This window comes from Triticum dicoccoides, chromosome 2B (genome assembly GCF_002162155.2).
Source record: "Triticum dicoccoides isolate Atlit2015 ecotype Zavitan chromosome 2B, WEW_v2.0, whole genome shotgun sequence".
In the NCBI taxonomy this organism is placed as follows: Eukaryota; Viridiplantae; Streptophyta; class Magnoliopsida; order Poales; family Poaceae; genus Triticum; species Triticum dicoccoides.
In genome coordinates this window covers 303782908-303796741 of record NC_041383.1, presented here as the reverse complement: position 1 = coordinate 303796741, position 13834 = coordinate 303782908, and the positions used below count along the sequence as shown (strand labels likewise).

Below are 13834 nucleotides of genomic sequence, written 5' to 3'. Positions count from 1 at the left end.
ACAAATGGTGCGTTGATGATGAACTCCTTGCTCTTGTGCTTCAAATGATAGTCTCCCCAACACTCAACTCTCTCTCATAGGATTTGGATCTGGTGGAAAGAAGATTTGAGTGGAAAGCAACTTGGGGAAGGCTAGAGATCAAGATTCATATGGTAGGAATGGAATATCTTGGCCTCAACACATGAGTAGGTGGTTCTTTCTCAGAACTGGTAAGTTGGAAGTGTAGGTTTAGTCTGATGGCTCTCTCCACAAATGAAGAGGAGGTGGAGGGGTATTTATAGCCTCCACACAAAATCTAACCGTTACACACAATTTACCAAACTCGGTGGGACCGAATCAACAAACTCGGCCGGACCGATTTAGCAAATCTAATGATCGTTAGGATTTTTGGTGGGACCGACATGCAACTCGGTAGGACCGATATGGTTACGGTTAGGGCATAATGTAATCTCGGTGAGACCGATTACACAAACTCGGTGAGACCGATTTTGGTAATTAGCTAACCAGAGAGTTGGTCAGGTAAACTCGGTGAGACCGAAATGTTACAAAAGGGAAACAAAGAGTTTACATTGCAATCTCGGTGGGATCGATCGCTCACTTCGGTTAGACCTAAATGTTACGAAGGGAAACAGAGAGATTACAATCCCATCTCGGTGAGATCGAGATCCCTATCGGTGAGACCGATTTGCCTAGGGTTTGTTGCAGTGGCTATGACATTTGAACTCGGTGACGCCGGATAGAAAGAATCGGTGGGGCCGAGTTTGACTTTGGGTTTAGGTCATATGTGGATGTGAGAAAGTAGTTGAAGGTTTTTGGAGCATATCACTAAGCACATGAAGCAAGAGGCTCATTAAGCAACACCTCATCCCTCCTTGATAGTATTGGCTTTTCCTATAGACTCAATGTGATCTTGGATCACTAAAATGTAAAATGTAGAGTCTTGAGCTTTTGAGCTTGAGCCAATCCTTTGTCCTTGATATTTTGAGGGATCCACTTTCATTATCCATGGCATGCCATTCATTGAGGTTTCCTGAAATATTTGTCTTGGAATAGCATCAGCTTAATGAGCTATATGTTGTTATGAATTACCAAAACCACCTAGGGATAGTTGCACTTTCACGGAGGCCGCCTGGTGCGGCGGCTGCCATGGCAGCCACGGCGGCGCGGTGGCGGCAATGGGCGGCGCAGCCGAGTGCGGCCCGTAGGACCCGGCCAAGAACAGGTGGATCTCCTGGACCGCCTGGGTTAGGTCCGGCAGCGCCCTGGACACCTCCTTTGGGGTGAGGACGGCAGGGGCGGGCGCGACGGAGGACAGCGGGAGAGACGGGTTGGGCGGCGGTGTTGCCAGCACCGGGCATGCGTAGACTGGGACCTGCACAAGCTGTACGCCATGTCGAAGAAGTAGGAGAGGCCAGCAGAGAAGGACTCGACGACGGTTGCGGCGCCATCGACGCGGGGCCAATGTCGCCTGCGGTTGTCGGAGTAGATGAAGCGGTCGGGGTAGATGACGGCGACACTGGCGACGTGCTGGTGCTAGACGAAGACGAACATGGTGGACGGGCAGCGGCGGCGGCTACGGAGGAAGCGGCGGCGGCTGCCGAAGAAGAGTGGCGGCTAGGTTAGGAGCGCGGCGGCGGTGCTCGAAGTAGGCGAAGAACCCTGACATCGTGAAGAACACGCCTCGTGGACGGTGGCGTTCCCGCGCCAAGGGAGACAGCGCGGCGCATACCACGGGAGGTCGACGCGCGGTGACGGCGTAGGGGACAGCGGGCCGCGGCGCTACGGCCCGAAGGGGCGATGCAGCGGTGACGGGCAGGTCAGGGCAACGGCGGGAAGACGTCGGGGCGGCAACGGGGACCGCGGACCGCGGCGCTACAGCTCGAAGGGGCCGACCTAGCAGCGGAGTGCGGGTCGGTGCAACCGCGGGGACGGCCTCGGGGCGGCGGCGGGGACCGCGTATCGCGGCACTACGGCTCGAAGGGGCGACGCAGCGGCGACGCACGAGTCGATGCAGCCACGAGAAGAACCACGAGGCGGCGATGCTGCGGCCCGATGGGGCGACGCATCGGTAGCCCGATGCTCGATGGGCGGAGGGGGCGCGCTGAACTCATAATCAATCTTCACAGAACCTGTGGAGGCGCGCGCAATCAACTAGCTAGGTCTGTCGCACGGCGCGGTTGAAGTGGAGCGACGGACAAGTGATTAATCTGGCCGGTCGCAAGATCGAGGACACTGCTCGATGCGATTATAACGGGCGGACGCGGCAAGGCGAGCGGCCGCCATACCTAGGGGCGGACTGTCGTAGCAGGAGCGTGCTACCGGCCTGGACACGTATTATACATGAAGGCTGATTGGAATACAACCATATGAGCACCATGCTCACATGATGCAACGTGCAGCCAAACCTTGTACGGCCGTGTGGTCCGGGGCAAGCAGCCGGCAACACCAGCGCCAACCACACCCGTGTGCCACGCGGTACGGGATGACCGGGGCAGCGCATGTGCTGCCGTCGTACGTAACCTTCTGCATGCAGAAAGCTGGGGCGTCCGAGTTGTGGATGGAGGCGGGGTTGATGCAGAATTCTTGATCCGATCATGGCGACGACAACAGGCACATAGCCACGGCTGGACGGACGCGCGAGCGGTAGCTGTGAGGGGCCGCCGCATCGCGCAAGGTCGCCGAGTCGGAGAAGAGGCCATGTGTCGCGCTGGTGTCGAAGTAGAGGCGCGAGAGTCGACGGCGGCGGTGGGCGACGCAAACCGATCAAGTGGATCGGAAAACCAAAACATAGACGCCGATCAAAGTGACCGGCGAGAGAGAGAAAAACCCGGATCAAAGCATCGGGGAAAAGACTCTAGGGCAGCGGGTTGACACGACCGGCGGACGAACTCTAGGTACGGGCGGCGCGGCCCCCGGCAGCGGTCGTGAAGGCCGACCGCCCCGGGGGCAGCGCGTGGAGCGGAAGCGACGAGCGGCTAGGGTTTAGAGTACATAATGGGCCTAATGGGCCCATTAGTCTTAGGGTTAATTAGAGATAAGGGTCAGTTTGCTTAGGGGTCAAGTAAGCCTTTCTTGGGAGTCAAGTAAACCTCTCTATATAAAGAGAGGAGATGTATCAATTTAATCAAGCAAGAATTAAGAAGGAAATCCCTTCCCTCTTGCCCGGCCGTGGGCAAAAAGGCCCCTGGCCGGCCCTCTTGCGCCTCCTTCTAGCAACACCATAACAATTTGGTATCAGGTACCTCAGTTCCGATCATGTCTTCGCCGCCGCCCACCCTGTCGCTTCCGCTGCCGACCGTCACCACCGCGCCGCTGGTCGCATCCTCCGGCGCCGCCACCACCCAGATGCCGGCGCCCTCCACCGCACCACTGGCCGCCGCCTACACCTCGGAGGAGATCACCGGGGTCCTCAACGACCTCGTCACAGCCGTCTAGGGGATCCGGCTGTACCTGGCCAGCCCCTACGGGCCGCCGCCGGCCCTGCCGTGGTACTCGCCGCATCCAGGGGCCTCCGTGGCGTTCGCTGGGACGCTACAACCACAGCTGCAGCTGCCGCCGCCGCCCTGCAGTGGCCGGCATCGGCTCCCGCCGCGCCTCCAGCGCCCATCGCCGCCCCCGCGCCGCCGTGGCTGCCGTGGCAGCCGCCGCACCAGGCGGCCTTCGCCGTGCTCCCCGGGCCACTGCAGCAGCCGCTGCTGCTGCCATCCGTCGCCACCACCGCCCAGCCCTGGCTGCAGTGGCAGCCGCCGCTCCTGGCGGCCTCCGCCGCGCCCGGCGCTCCACCACAGCAGCCGCTGCCGCTGCCCGGTGCACCACCGCAGCAGATGCTGCAGCTGCAGCAGCCACCGCCGGTCAGCTCCGGCCCCGCATCGACCGCGCCGGCGGGAGTTTACTTGACTCCCAAGCAAGGCTTACTTAACTCCTAAGCAAGCGACCCTTATCTCTAATTAAGCCTAAGACTAATGGGCCCATTAGGCCCATTACGTACTCTTAACACCCTTACATTGCTTGCGAGTGCATGTTAAGCTAATTGTTAGTGTTTGTCTATTCTAAATGATGGCAAAAAGCAAGTAGTCAATTGGGACATATAGAATGATATTTTTTTTTTGTAATTTTAATGTGCAGAGTATGCCTGGTTAGTTCTTGAACAGTGTGTGCACATAAATAGGGTGCACCATAGTTTTTTGTTTGTACAAACAAATATGTTTTCTTTTTCATCTATTCCGGTCTCTGTTGGTGCATCTGTGCGTGCTAAGTAATCATCTGCCTCCTCCAGGAATTCGAGTCCGTTTGAACTTGAGGTTATAACTTGCTGCTTTTGTTTTTCAGGTTTCACCCTTCTTGTATTGGAATGACCATTAAAGAAGCAAAGAAACGAGAACACTTCTTCTGCCAGAGCTGTACTGCTGAAAATGGGAAGACAACTGAGAATTCTCATGAAGCCACGGCACAGTCAGAAGAAAGGGTAACTATGACACGATTGCTTTATTATCGCTGGTGTGTTGTCTGGTTTGTTATCTGAAATGACAATAAACAAATATGAATTATGCAAAATTTAGTTCATATTAGTGAAAAACTGAGAATGCACATAATCTGTGATAATGTTAAAGCATGGTTAGCTTAATTATGAAAGGAGGGATCTGTTCTGCAGTCAAACTGGTACAATCATCGCACCAATTGGTACATTGCGAAATCCACTAGCAGTGCTTAAACTTTCGCGTTATGTTCGCACCGACACGGACATGGATTAGCTCTCTGATGCCATGCATCCTGTATGAATAGTAAAATCGAAAACAATACTAGGAAAAATCAAAATATTATAAAATTTGAGTATATCAAACCTGGCCGACCATTCTACTCCTGTGTCTTTCATGAAGAAAAGACATCCATGGTATTCTCAGCAAAAAAGACAGAAATTTAGATTATATGAAGAACTGTTTGAATGAATCATAGGTCGGACTGTATTTTCTTACTAAGAATGCCACGGATACCTTCTTGATGAAACTTCGGACGTGAGTAGAATGAACGACCAGGCTTGATACCCCAAAATTTCAGTTTTTTTACTAGTATTTTTTTCCGATTCTACTGTTCATATAGGGTGCATGGCACCCGAGAGCTCCTATCCATTTTCACACACGGACTCAATTACTTTAACACCGCAGTTTATTCTCCTTAAACTTTTAAAAAAAGAGGTTCAAAGGATCCTTGCCAAGAAAATAGAGGTTCACAGGGGGTCTACAAAGCATGCATTGCTGGATCTGGCTGAATACATCATTCTTCTGATCTGATGAGCTCACACAATCAACACATTTGTTCTGAACTTCTAATAGCCTCTTTCATCCAACTAACTGGCACAGGGTGACCCTTGCAACAATCGTTGCTACCTCCTCTGCCCTAGCCTCCTGCAGCTCCACTCTGCTCCTAGCAATGCTGCTGTTACCCCCCTCGATGAAATGTTGCACCAAAGCGCTGTTGGCATGGACGGCTTTGGCCACATACATCATCTTCAAACGCCTCAGCCTGCAGGAAATTGTTGTTTTTTGACGCGTAAAGGACCAACAGGTGCTTCCTGGGATGGCCATGGCCTACACTGTTGATGGGTGTGCATGAATATGAATCTTGCTCCTTGATTGCATTTCCATTGTCATAGTTGGCCGCGGATATTTTTCTTTTTTCATGCCTAGGTACTCCAACTACCACCAGCATGCTTTATTGATCCCATCCCCTAGCTCCAAGATTGTGCTCCTGGCTACGAGAAGATGGGGCTGATAAGTGGGCCCATGTGACTGGGATGCCAGGCTTGCAGAGTTAATACTTAATACTCAATGTACGCTGCAAGGTACGCTGCTCTGGCAGCGATGCTTGTTTTGGACCTTTGGTGGACCCCTTCAAAACGGAACACAACATGCATGCCACGACCTGTATACTGAAAGCTTGGGTGATCAGTTCAAAATAAATCGGGGATTACATATTGTTTCATTTCTCAGGGTAAGGTTAAATGTAGTCTACCAAAATTCTTTATATAATCCTAAACTAGAAGGGTTGGGCGCGCTTTGCTGCACCGTTGGTGTTGTTGGGTTTTCATAATTTTTGTTCTCCCTCTGTTTCAGAATATAAGAAGTATTATTTTTTGATAAGTCGAACCTTTTTAATTTTGACCAAATTTGTAAAGAAATATATCAGTACATAATATCATATCTGTATCATTAGATTCATCATGAAATGTATTTTCATATTTTATTTATTTATTATTTTTTGATAAGTCAAACCTTTTTAATTTTGACCAAATTTGTAGAGAAATACAATTTGAACTAAAACCACGACGAGTAGATCGGAACGGAGGGAGTATATCAGTACATAATATCATATATGTATCATTAGATTCATCATGAAATGTATTTTCATATTTTATTTATTTATTGTGGATGTTGATATTTTTGGCTCTGAACTTGGTTGAAGTTAAAGAACTTTCACTTTCCATAAAACTAATACACCATATATTTTGGAACCGAGGGAGTATTTGGTTTGGTGAGTCGGGGAGACGATGGAGTGTTTTTTATATTTGTAGTGGTGTTTTGGTGGGCCTTCCGTGGTGTGACTCTGTCATCTGCTAATCAATCCGTACTTATGTGTCAAAAATTTCTGCATGGGCGGCAGCCTGTACTATATTGGTGCTGCAGTATCACATTGGCACTTTTTTTCTAGGTGGTGAGAGGCTGCGCGGGGTTGATATGTTTTTATAGGCCGGTAGCTGCTGATTGGTTTGAAAAATTGTTGACCCGGTCAAAGCCGTGAACCAAATTCAAAATTGAATACTTCAATCAAATGGGAGAGCTTTAAAATTAGGGAGCATAGTGAATTCAAATAAAATTTAATCCCAAATGATAAGTGCCACACATAGGGCATGAAGCAACATGGTCCAAACGCCCCCATAACCACTCATTTTACCACATCAAACAGATGATATCAGCGGAATCTTTTTAGTTTTTCGGACTTACAAATGTTTTTATCTCTTCAATAAAAAATCTGATTAAAAATTCATTTTTCATCATGAAATCCATCTCGAAGAGATCTTCAAAACTAGATACCATATTGATATGTTTCGATAATTTTTTTAGCCAAAAGTTGCCATGATGTTACACTGAAGTTGCCATGATATGTTTCATCTAGTTTTTTCTTCTAGATTTAAAGATACATTGTATTTTAACTACTTTTCATGATAAAATTTATTAATTGACCATGGCAATTTTTAGTAATTAACCACGGCAAATTTTAATTCATGGATCATGGCAATTTTTAGTAATTCATCATGGCAAATTTAGTTTATAGATCATGGCAATTTTAGTATTTTGACCATGAATTTTTTTGTATGAATCATGGCAAATTTTAGTGCATGTATCATGGCAAATTTAAATAATCTACCATGGCAATTTTAGTTTCTGGTCCATGGCAAATTTGAGTCATTGACTATGCATTTTTATTTCCCTTTCTTATAACATGTCAAAATTTACTTTAAATAGAGAAGAAAGAGTAGTTGAAACATATCATGACAACTTCGGTGTAAACACCATGACAATTTATGTGCAATAAAGATGGAAACTTTTGACCGCAAAAAATATCGTCGAAACATATCGATATGGGATCTAGTTTCGAAGTCCTCGTTGCGACGGATTTAATGGTGAAAACGGATTTTCAATCGGATTTTTCATTTAAGAAATAAAACATTTTAAAGTTTGAAAAACCTAAAAGATTCCCGCTGACATCATTTGTTTTTGTCCCTGTTTGAATGCTGACGTGTCACAGTGGGTGGCTAGAAGGGCATTTGGCTCCTCCTTCGGCTCACACGTGTGGGCGGAATTGCTTTGTGTCACACGTGTGGCACTTATTAGAGTCCAATTTAATATGAGAGGCCGCTGAGAAATTGTTGACCTGGTCAAAATTGGGTGATCCATTTTCAAATTTAAGATCTCATGGTTATGAGGCCTTAAACAGGAAGAGCAATATATTTATAGATTTGTAATCCCGTGGTGGTTCACAACATAATGAAATCCAACAGGAAATCAACCCCATCCAAAGTTGAATGTGTTATCTGGTCTTGAGGTCTCTTTGTCAAATTTAATAATGTGTAATCCCGAGCAAATTAACAGGAAGACCAAATTTTCCAGCTTTATTAACGATGGGAAATCATTAATAAATCTTTGTCAACATTAATGTGTTATCCAAAGTTGAATGGGAAATTATCATGAAATCAACCCAAATCCAACAGGAAATCTTTGTCAACCTATGCATGAAATTCTTAAGTAAACAAGCTAGGATTATCATTCTTGGATAGCTGATCGATGAGCTCATAATTCATTTACACTAACATGTGCAGCCGGTGGAGTCGAAAAGGCGGAGAAGGTGATGGGCTGGATTAATTTGATGGAATTTCCACACGGATATACAAACTACATAGCCTTCTAGTCTGAGGTCTGTGGTGTTGTTTGTGGCAGTCTGTGACCCCTTCTAATGTCAGGCATGCAGTGTACATAACTTGTAACCTGAGATTGTTGTATTAGGAGAAAATAGAATTTGGACGCTAGTGTCAGAGTTTGAGCAGTATGGTACCATCAAGATCCCTTGTGATCTTCCCTCAAAAAAGAAAAAAAAAATCCTTTGTGATCCATTATGCTGTGGGGCCTGACCAGCCTTTTACGTTTGTGAGAGTCGAATCTTGTGTTGCCATGTGGAATGTTTTGTGTCTTTGTTTCGGAGCAACTCGTGGTGCAGTATCTGTGTAGACTGATTTTTAGCATTTGATTTAGCTGCGTAATTTTTATAGAACTATTGTTGCTTAAGATCGTTAATAAAGCTGAAAAAATTGGTCTCATAATGTTGACAAAGATTGGTAATAAAGCACACTCCACTACATATCAGAATGTTTGGGATTTTGTAACACTGGGTTTGTGAAACCTTATGGCACTGGAAGGTCTCTTTGTCAAATTTGTTTATATCAATAGCAATTCAACTATACATTTAAATAGTCGCAAAGTTTTGTTGCAAATATGCAATAATAAACTTATTATTTTATGATTAAATTTATATTTTTATGATTAAATTGTGTTAGTTCCTGAAAACCTTAATGCATGTGTGGAATAATAAACATCAAATACATCCTTAGTCAAGCCTATATACTAGCTTATATATTGTTAATGATCTTATTTTCTTGATCATGTGCATTGTCAATGTAACAAGGACGTCAACAATTATGAGTACACATTATTAGGGAACAATGGTGTTGAATAGACCCATTTATGAAATACTGTGAGATCACAATGCAATATGTTGTCGGTATTTTCTCATAATTTGTTAATGTTTACTTGTGTGCTTAGACCATGGGAATATCACGGACCTAGATGATTTATTCAGGGGCAACATCAAACTTTACTCATTAATTAGGTAATTATAATGATGGCTTCTAGGTACATCGAAAAGTATGTTGTTGTACACAGAGGTAGCAATAGAGTCCGTCCGTTCGTGACGGTTGGTGCTGTTTCCAGCGACTTCGAGGCGACTGCTAGCGTTCCTGGTCGGCAACTTTGCCGCTCATCCCTCGATCCAAATCCATCAAACACTCCAGATTTGAGCTTTCCCTTCCGCAATCTCTTCCGTTGTGAGTGTGTTCTACTCATTCAAGGTCGATTTTGTTTAAAGTTCTTTGCGGGAGGTATAGAAATCCGGCCCGCAAGATCCACAAATCGCAACCTAGGTGGAGCCATCCGAATCCTGAAGAAACCCACACCAATAGCTCTCGGGTGGTTCTAGTGTGCGTGGCGGCGGCTGTGGCAGACGGCGGCTGGCAGGGCGGCCTTGGCTCAACTGGAAGGGGAGGCAGCAGTGGTCAGAGGTGTCTGGTAGGGCATCGTTGTCCAAGAGTTGCAGGGCGCAGCCAACATGGGCGACGGTAAAGGCTACTATGAAGGACAATGTGGAAGGAAAATTTAGGAATCTGAAGCTCTTAGATGTAGAGAAGAAAAGCTTTGTTGGCAATACTCCCGAACTCCCCAGTACTGGGTGACGTCGAGGTTATCTCACCAACAACTGCATTAAAGAGATTATCGATGTCGGCAAAACTCAGGTATTCCAGAACTGCAACGATAAAACTGTGACGACAACACCTCGGAGCTCAACTCCCCGGGACACTGCCACAACCCCTAAATGTCAGGAGGCACCCAGAACAATGTTCTCGTCACAAAACCATCGGAACGATTCCAAGATACCCGCGTGATCCTAATTTTTTTAGTGAAATTTGAGAAGAGAAAGTCAAAACATCTACGTCAGGAGACCTCACCAGAGCGACGAAGGGACTGAGGAGTAAAAAGAATCCTACTCTCCGATATATATAATCCTAAGACTCAAAATATTTTTTGTTTTAGACTCAACAACGCCAGTGATCAATCAAGCAGGGGGCTCCTAAGTCGGGGATGGCTCTGATTACCAACTTGTAACGCCCATGATGCGGCTATATCTCTCACGTGTCGAGGCACGACTTAGAGGCATAACCGCATTTTAGGTTTTGTCGCAAGAAGGGTCATCTTCACACAATCCCATGTAATGAACAAGAATGGGATAAAGAGAGTTGGCTTACAATCGCCACTTCACACAATACATAAATTAATCCATACATCATCCAAAATACACTCATAGACCGACTACGGTCAAATTCAAATGAAAAGAAGATAACCCCAAATGCTAGATCCCCGATCGTCCCAACTGGGCTCCACTACTGATCATCAGGAAACAAAACATAGTAACATCCAAGGTCCTCGTCAAACTCCCACTTGAGCTCGATTGCGCCACTTGCACTGGTATCCTCGGCACCTGCATCTGTTTTGGTAGAATCTGTGAGCCACGGGGACTCAGCAATCTCACACCCGCGAGATCAAGACTATTTAAGCTTGTAGGTAGGAAAGGGGTAATATGGTGGAGCTGCAGCAAGCACTAAGCATATATGGTGGCTATCATACACAAGTGAGAGCGAGAAGAGAAGCAATGCATCGGTCGAGAAGCTAGAAATGATCAAGAAGTGATCCTGAAACTACTTACTTTCATACATAACTCAAACCGTGTTCACTTCCCGGACTCTGCCGAGAAGAGACCATCACGGCTACACACACGGTTGATGCATTTTAAATAAGTCAAGTGTCAAGTTCTCTACAACCGGACGTTAACAAATTCCCATCTGCCTCATAACCGCGGGCACGTCTTTCGAAAGATAATACCCTGCAGGGGTGTCCCAACTTAGCCCATCACAAGCTCTCACGGTCAACGAAGGATATATCTTCTCCCAGGAAGACCCGATCAGTCTCGGAATCCCGGTTTACAAGACATTTCGACAATGGTAAAACAAGACTAGCAAGACCACCCGACTGTGCCGACAAATCCCGATAGGAGCTGCACATATCTCGTTCTCAGAGCACACCGGATAAGCGAAGCATACAAGTACCAACGTAACCCAAGTTGCCAAGGGACGGTCCCGCACGGTGCTCTAGTTTGGGCCAACACTCGGAGGAGCACTGGCCCAGGGGGGTAAATAAAGATGACCCTCGGGCTCGCGAAAACCCAAGGGAAAAAGGCTTAGGTGGCAAATGGTAAAACCAAGTTTGGGCCTTGCTGGAGGAGTTTTATTCAAAGCGAACTGTCAAGGAGGTCCCATAAATCACCCAACCGCGTAAGGAACGCAAAATCAAGGAACATAACACCGGTATGACGACAACTAGGGTGGCTAGAGTGGAACAAAACACCAGGCATAAGGCCGAGCCTTCCACCCTTTACCAAGTATATAGGTGCGCATTAATTAAACAAGAGATATTGTGATATCCCAAAATATCCATGTTCCAACAAGGAACAAACTTCATCTTCACCTGCATCTAGCAACACTATAAGAGGGACTGAGCAAAAGCGGTGACATAGCCAAACAACGGTTTGCTAGGACAGGATGGTTAGGGGCTTGACATGGCAATATGGGAGGCATGATAAACAAGTGGTAGGTAGAGCAACCATAGCGATAGAGCGAGCAACTAGCAAAGCAAAGATAGAAGTGATATCGAGGGTATGGTCATCTTGCCTGCAAGGTTCTCAGAGTTGTCGAAAGCTTGATCCTCGTTAGCTACTCAACAGGTTCCTCGTTCACGTACTCGTCTCCCGGCTCTAACAAAAGCAAGAACACAAGCAATGGAACCACAATAAATCACGGTGCAATGCACAAGCAACATGATGCAATACATAGCATGATATGCGAGATGTGATATGCAATGCGTATGCGTGCTCCGGAAGGAAAAATGATGAACAAGGCATCAACTTGACAAAACAAGTATGCCGCTGGAAAGAAGAGATGATTTCGGTTGAAATCGATATAAAGATCACCGGAATCGGATGCACGGTTTGCAAACGGCAAGCAAAACAAGAATGACACAGTTCTGCGATTAACAGCATGATAGCACTTGGAATACATCAAGAAACTATGCTACAACACCCCAACATATCAACAAAGCATATGACAGTGATCTACAAGAGATGCTTGACAAAAGATGAACACTGAGCTATGGCTAATTCACACATTAACAGGTTCAAACAACCATGGAAAAAGTGCAATAGATAACAGCAACACAGACTTGGTGAAAAATACTAACATGGCAGAAACAACATCAGGAAGCAATGTTTAGATCAATCAAACATCATGCTACAGGAACATATCATAGAAACCTAAGGCATGACATGATACTACTAAATGCATAGAACAAAAGTCCCTTACTGACCATGAGCCAAAAAGGATCAGAAGATATGATGGCACCCATGTAAACATGGCAAGTTTCGTTAACAGATTCAGGAAACAGAGCATGGCATTAACAGCATTATGAAGGCATCTTTGTGAGCTCGATTCACTCACCACAAGTCATTGCATGACAAGATAAGCATAGCACCAGAAAGAATACATGTTTATGAAACTAAAAATGGCAAGAACAAGTTCATAGCATGCAAGGATCAACTACAACAACCTTGGCAAAATTGAATAATATGTAAACAATCTGCCAGGAAACATATTATAGCAAAAGTGGAGCAAGAAAATGACATGCTAGACTACTCCATAATTGCAAACAGGGGCATGGATGGATAGAGCATAACCATATGTTCAAAACATCCTTACTGAAGTATCTCAAAATAAGTATGGATCTCTCTGTAGCATCAAGTTTACATGGCATAAAAATAACAGCAGAATAGGGACTGAAATCAGCAACATCACGAAGCCTAGTTTGCATGCTTGTTCTAGTCACCACATAAATCACAAAAATACATGGCAAGCACCTCTGTAAAGAAGACATGGCATAGTCCAAAACACATGTAGAGCTCATGCCCATAAGATGCAGCAATTAACATGACAAATGCCCACAATCTGTTAAGAATCAGAAACTAACATTATATAGCACTCTTGCATCAGAGATTTGGGCATCGAGATGACCTCAAATGAACATGGCCCAATGGAACAAAATGAAGAGCACATCCTGGTGAACATTTTGATATATCATATGTATGAAACGGATCTACGGATGAGGAGATATGACGCGATGAATATGGCATAAAAATAATGCAGACATGGAGAAAAACGAGGTCAACCTCTTCCAGATCTAGTGTTCGTCCGGCACGCGAACCGAGGCGGGGCCGGAGCTCGTCGGAGTTGGGTCGGTGATGCCCGGAGAGGGCCGGAGAGGAGATGGGCCGGCCGGATCTGGCCGGATCCGGCGTCGGGCGGCGGAGGGTGGCGGGGAGGCGACGACGGCCGGGGCGCGCGGCGGCG

General features: G+C 46.2%; 1 protein-coding gene across 1 annotated transcript in view; it reads left to right on the top strand.

The window, feature by feature from the left end:
- LOC119363580 (chromatin remodeling protein SHL-like) overlaps positions 1-8757 on the top strand; it is a 44470-nt gene extending 35713 nt beyond the window's left edge. The window contains exons 4-5 of the mRNA XM_037628950.1: positions 4330-4465; positions 8375-8757. Coding sequence (XP_037484847.1) covers positions 4330-4465; positions 8375-8404 — 166 coding nt within the window. The 3' untranslated portion in view covers positions 8405-8757. The remainder of the gene's footprint in view (positions 1-4329; positions 4466-8374) is intronic.
- Positions 8758-13834: the final 5077 nt, after the last annotated feature.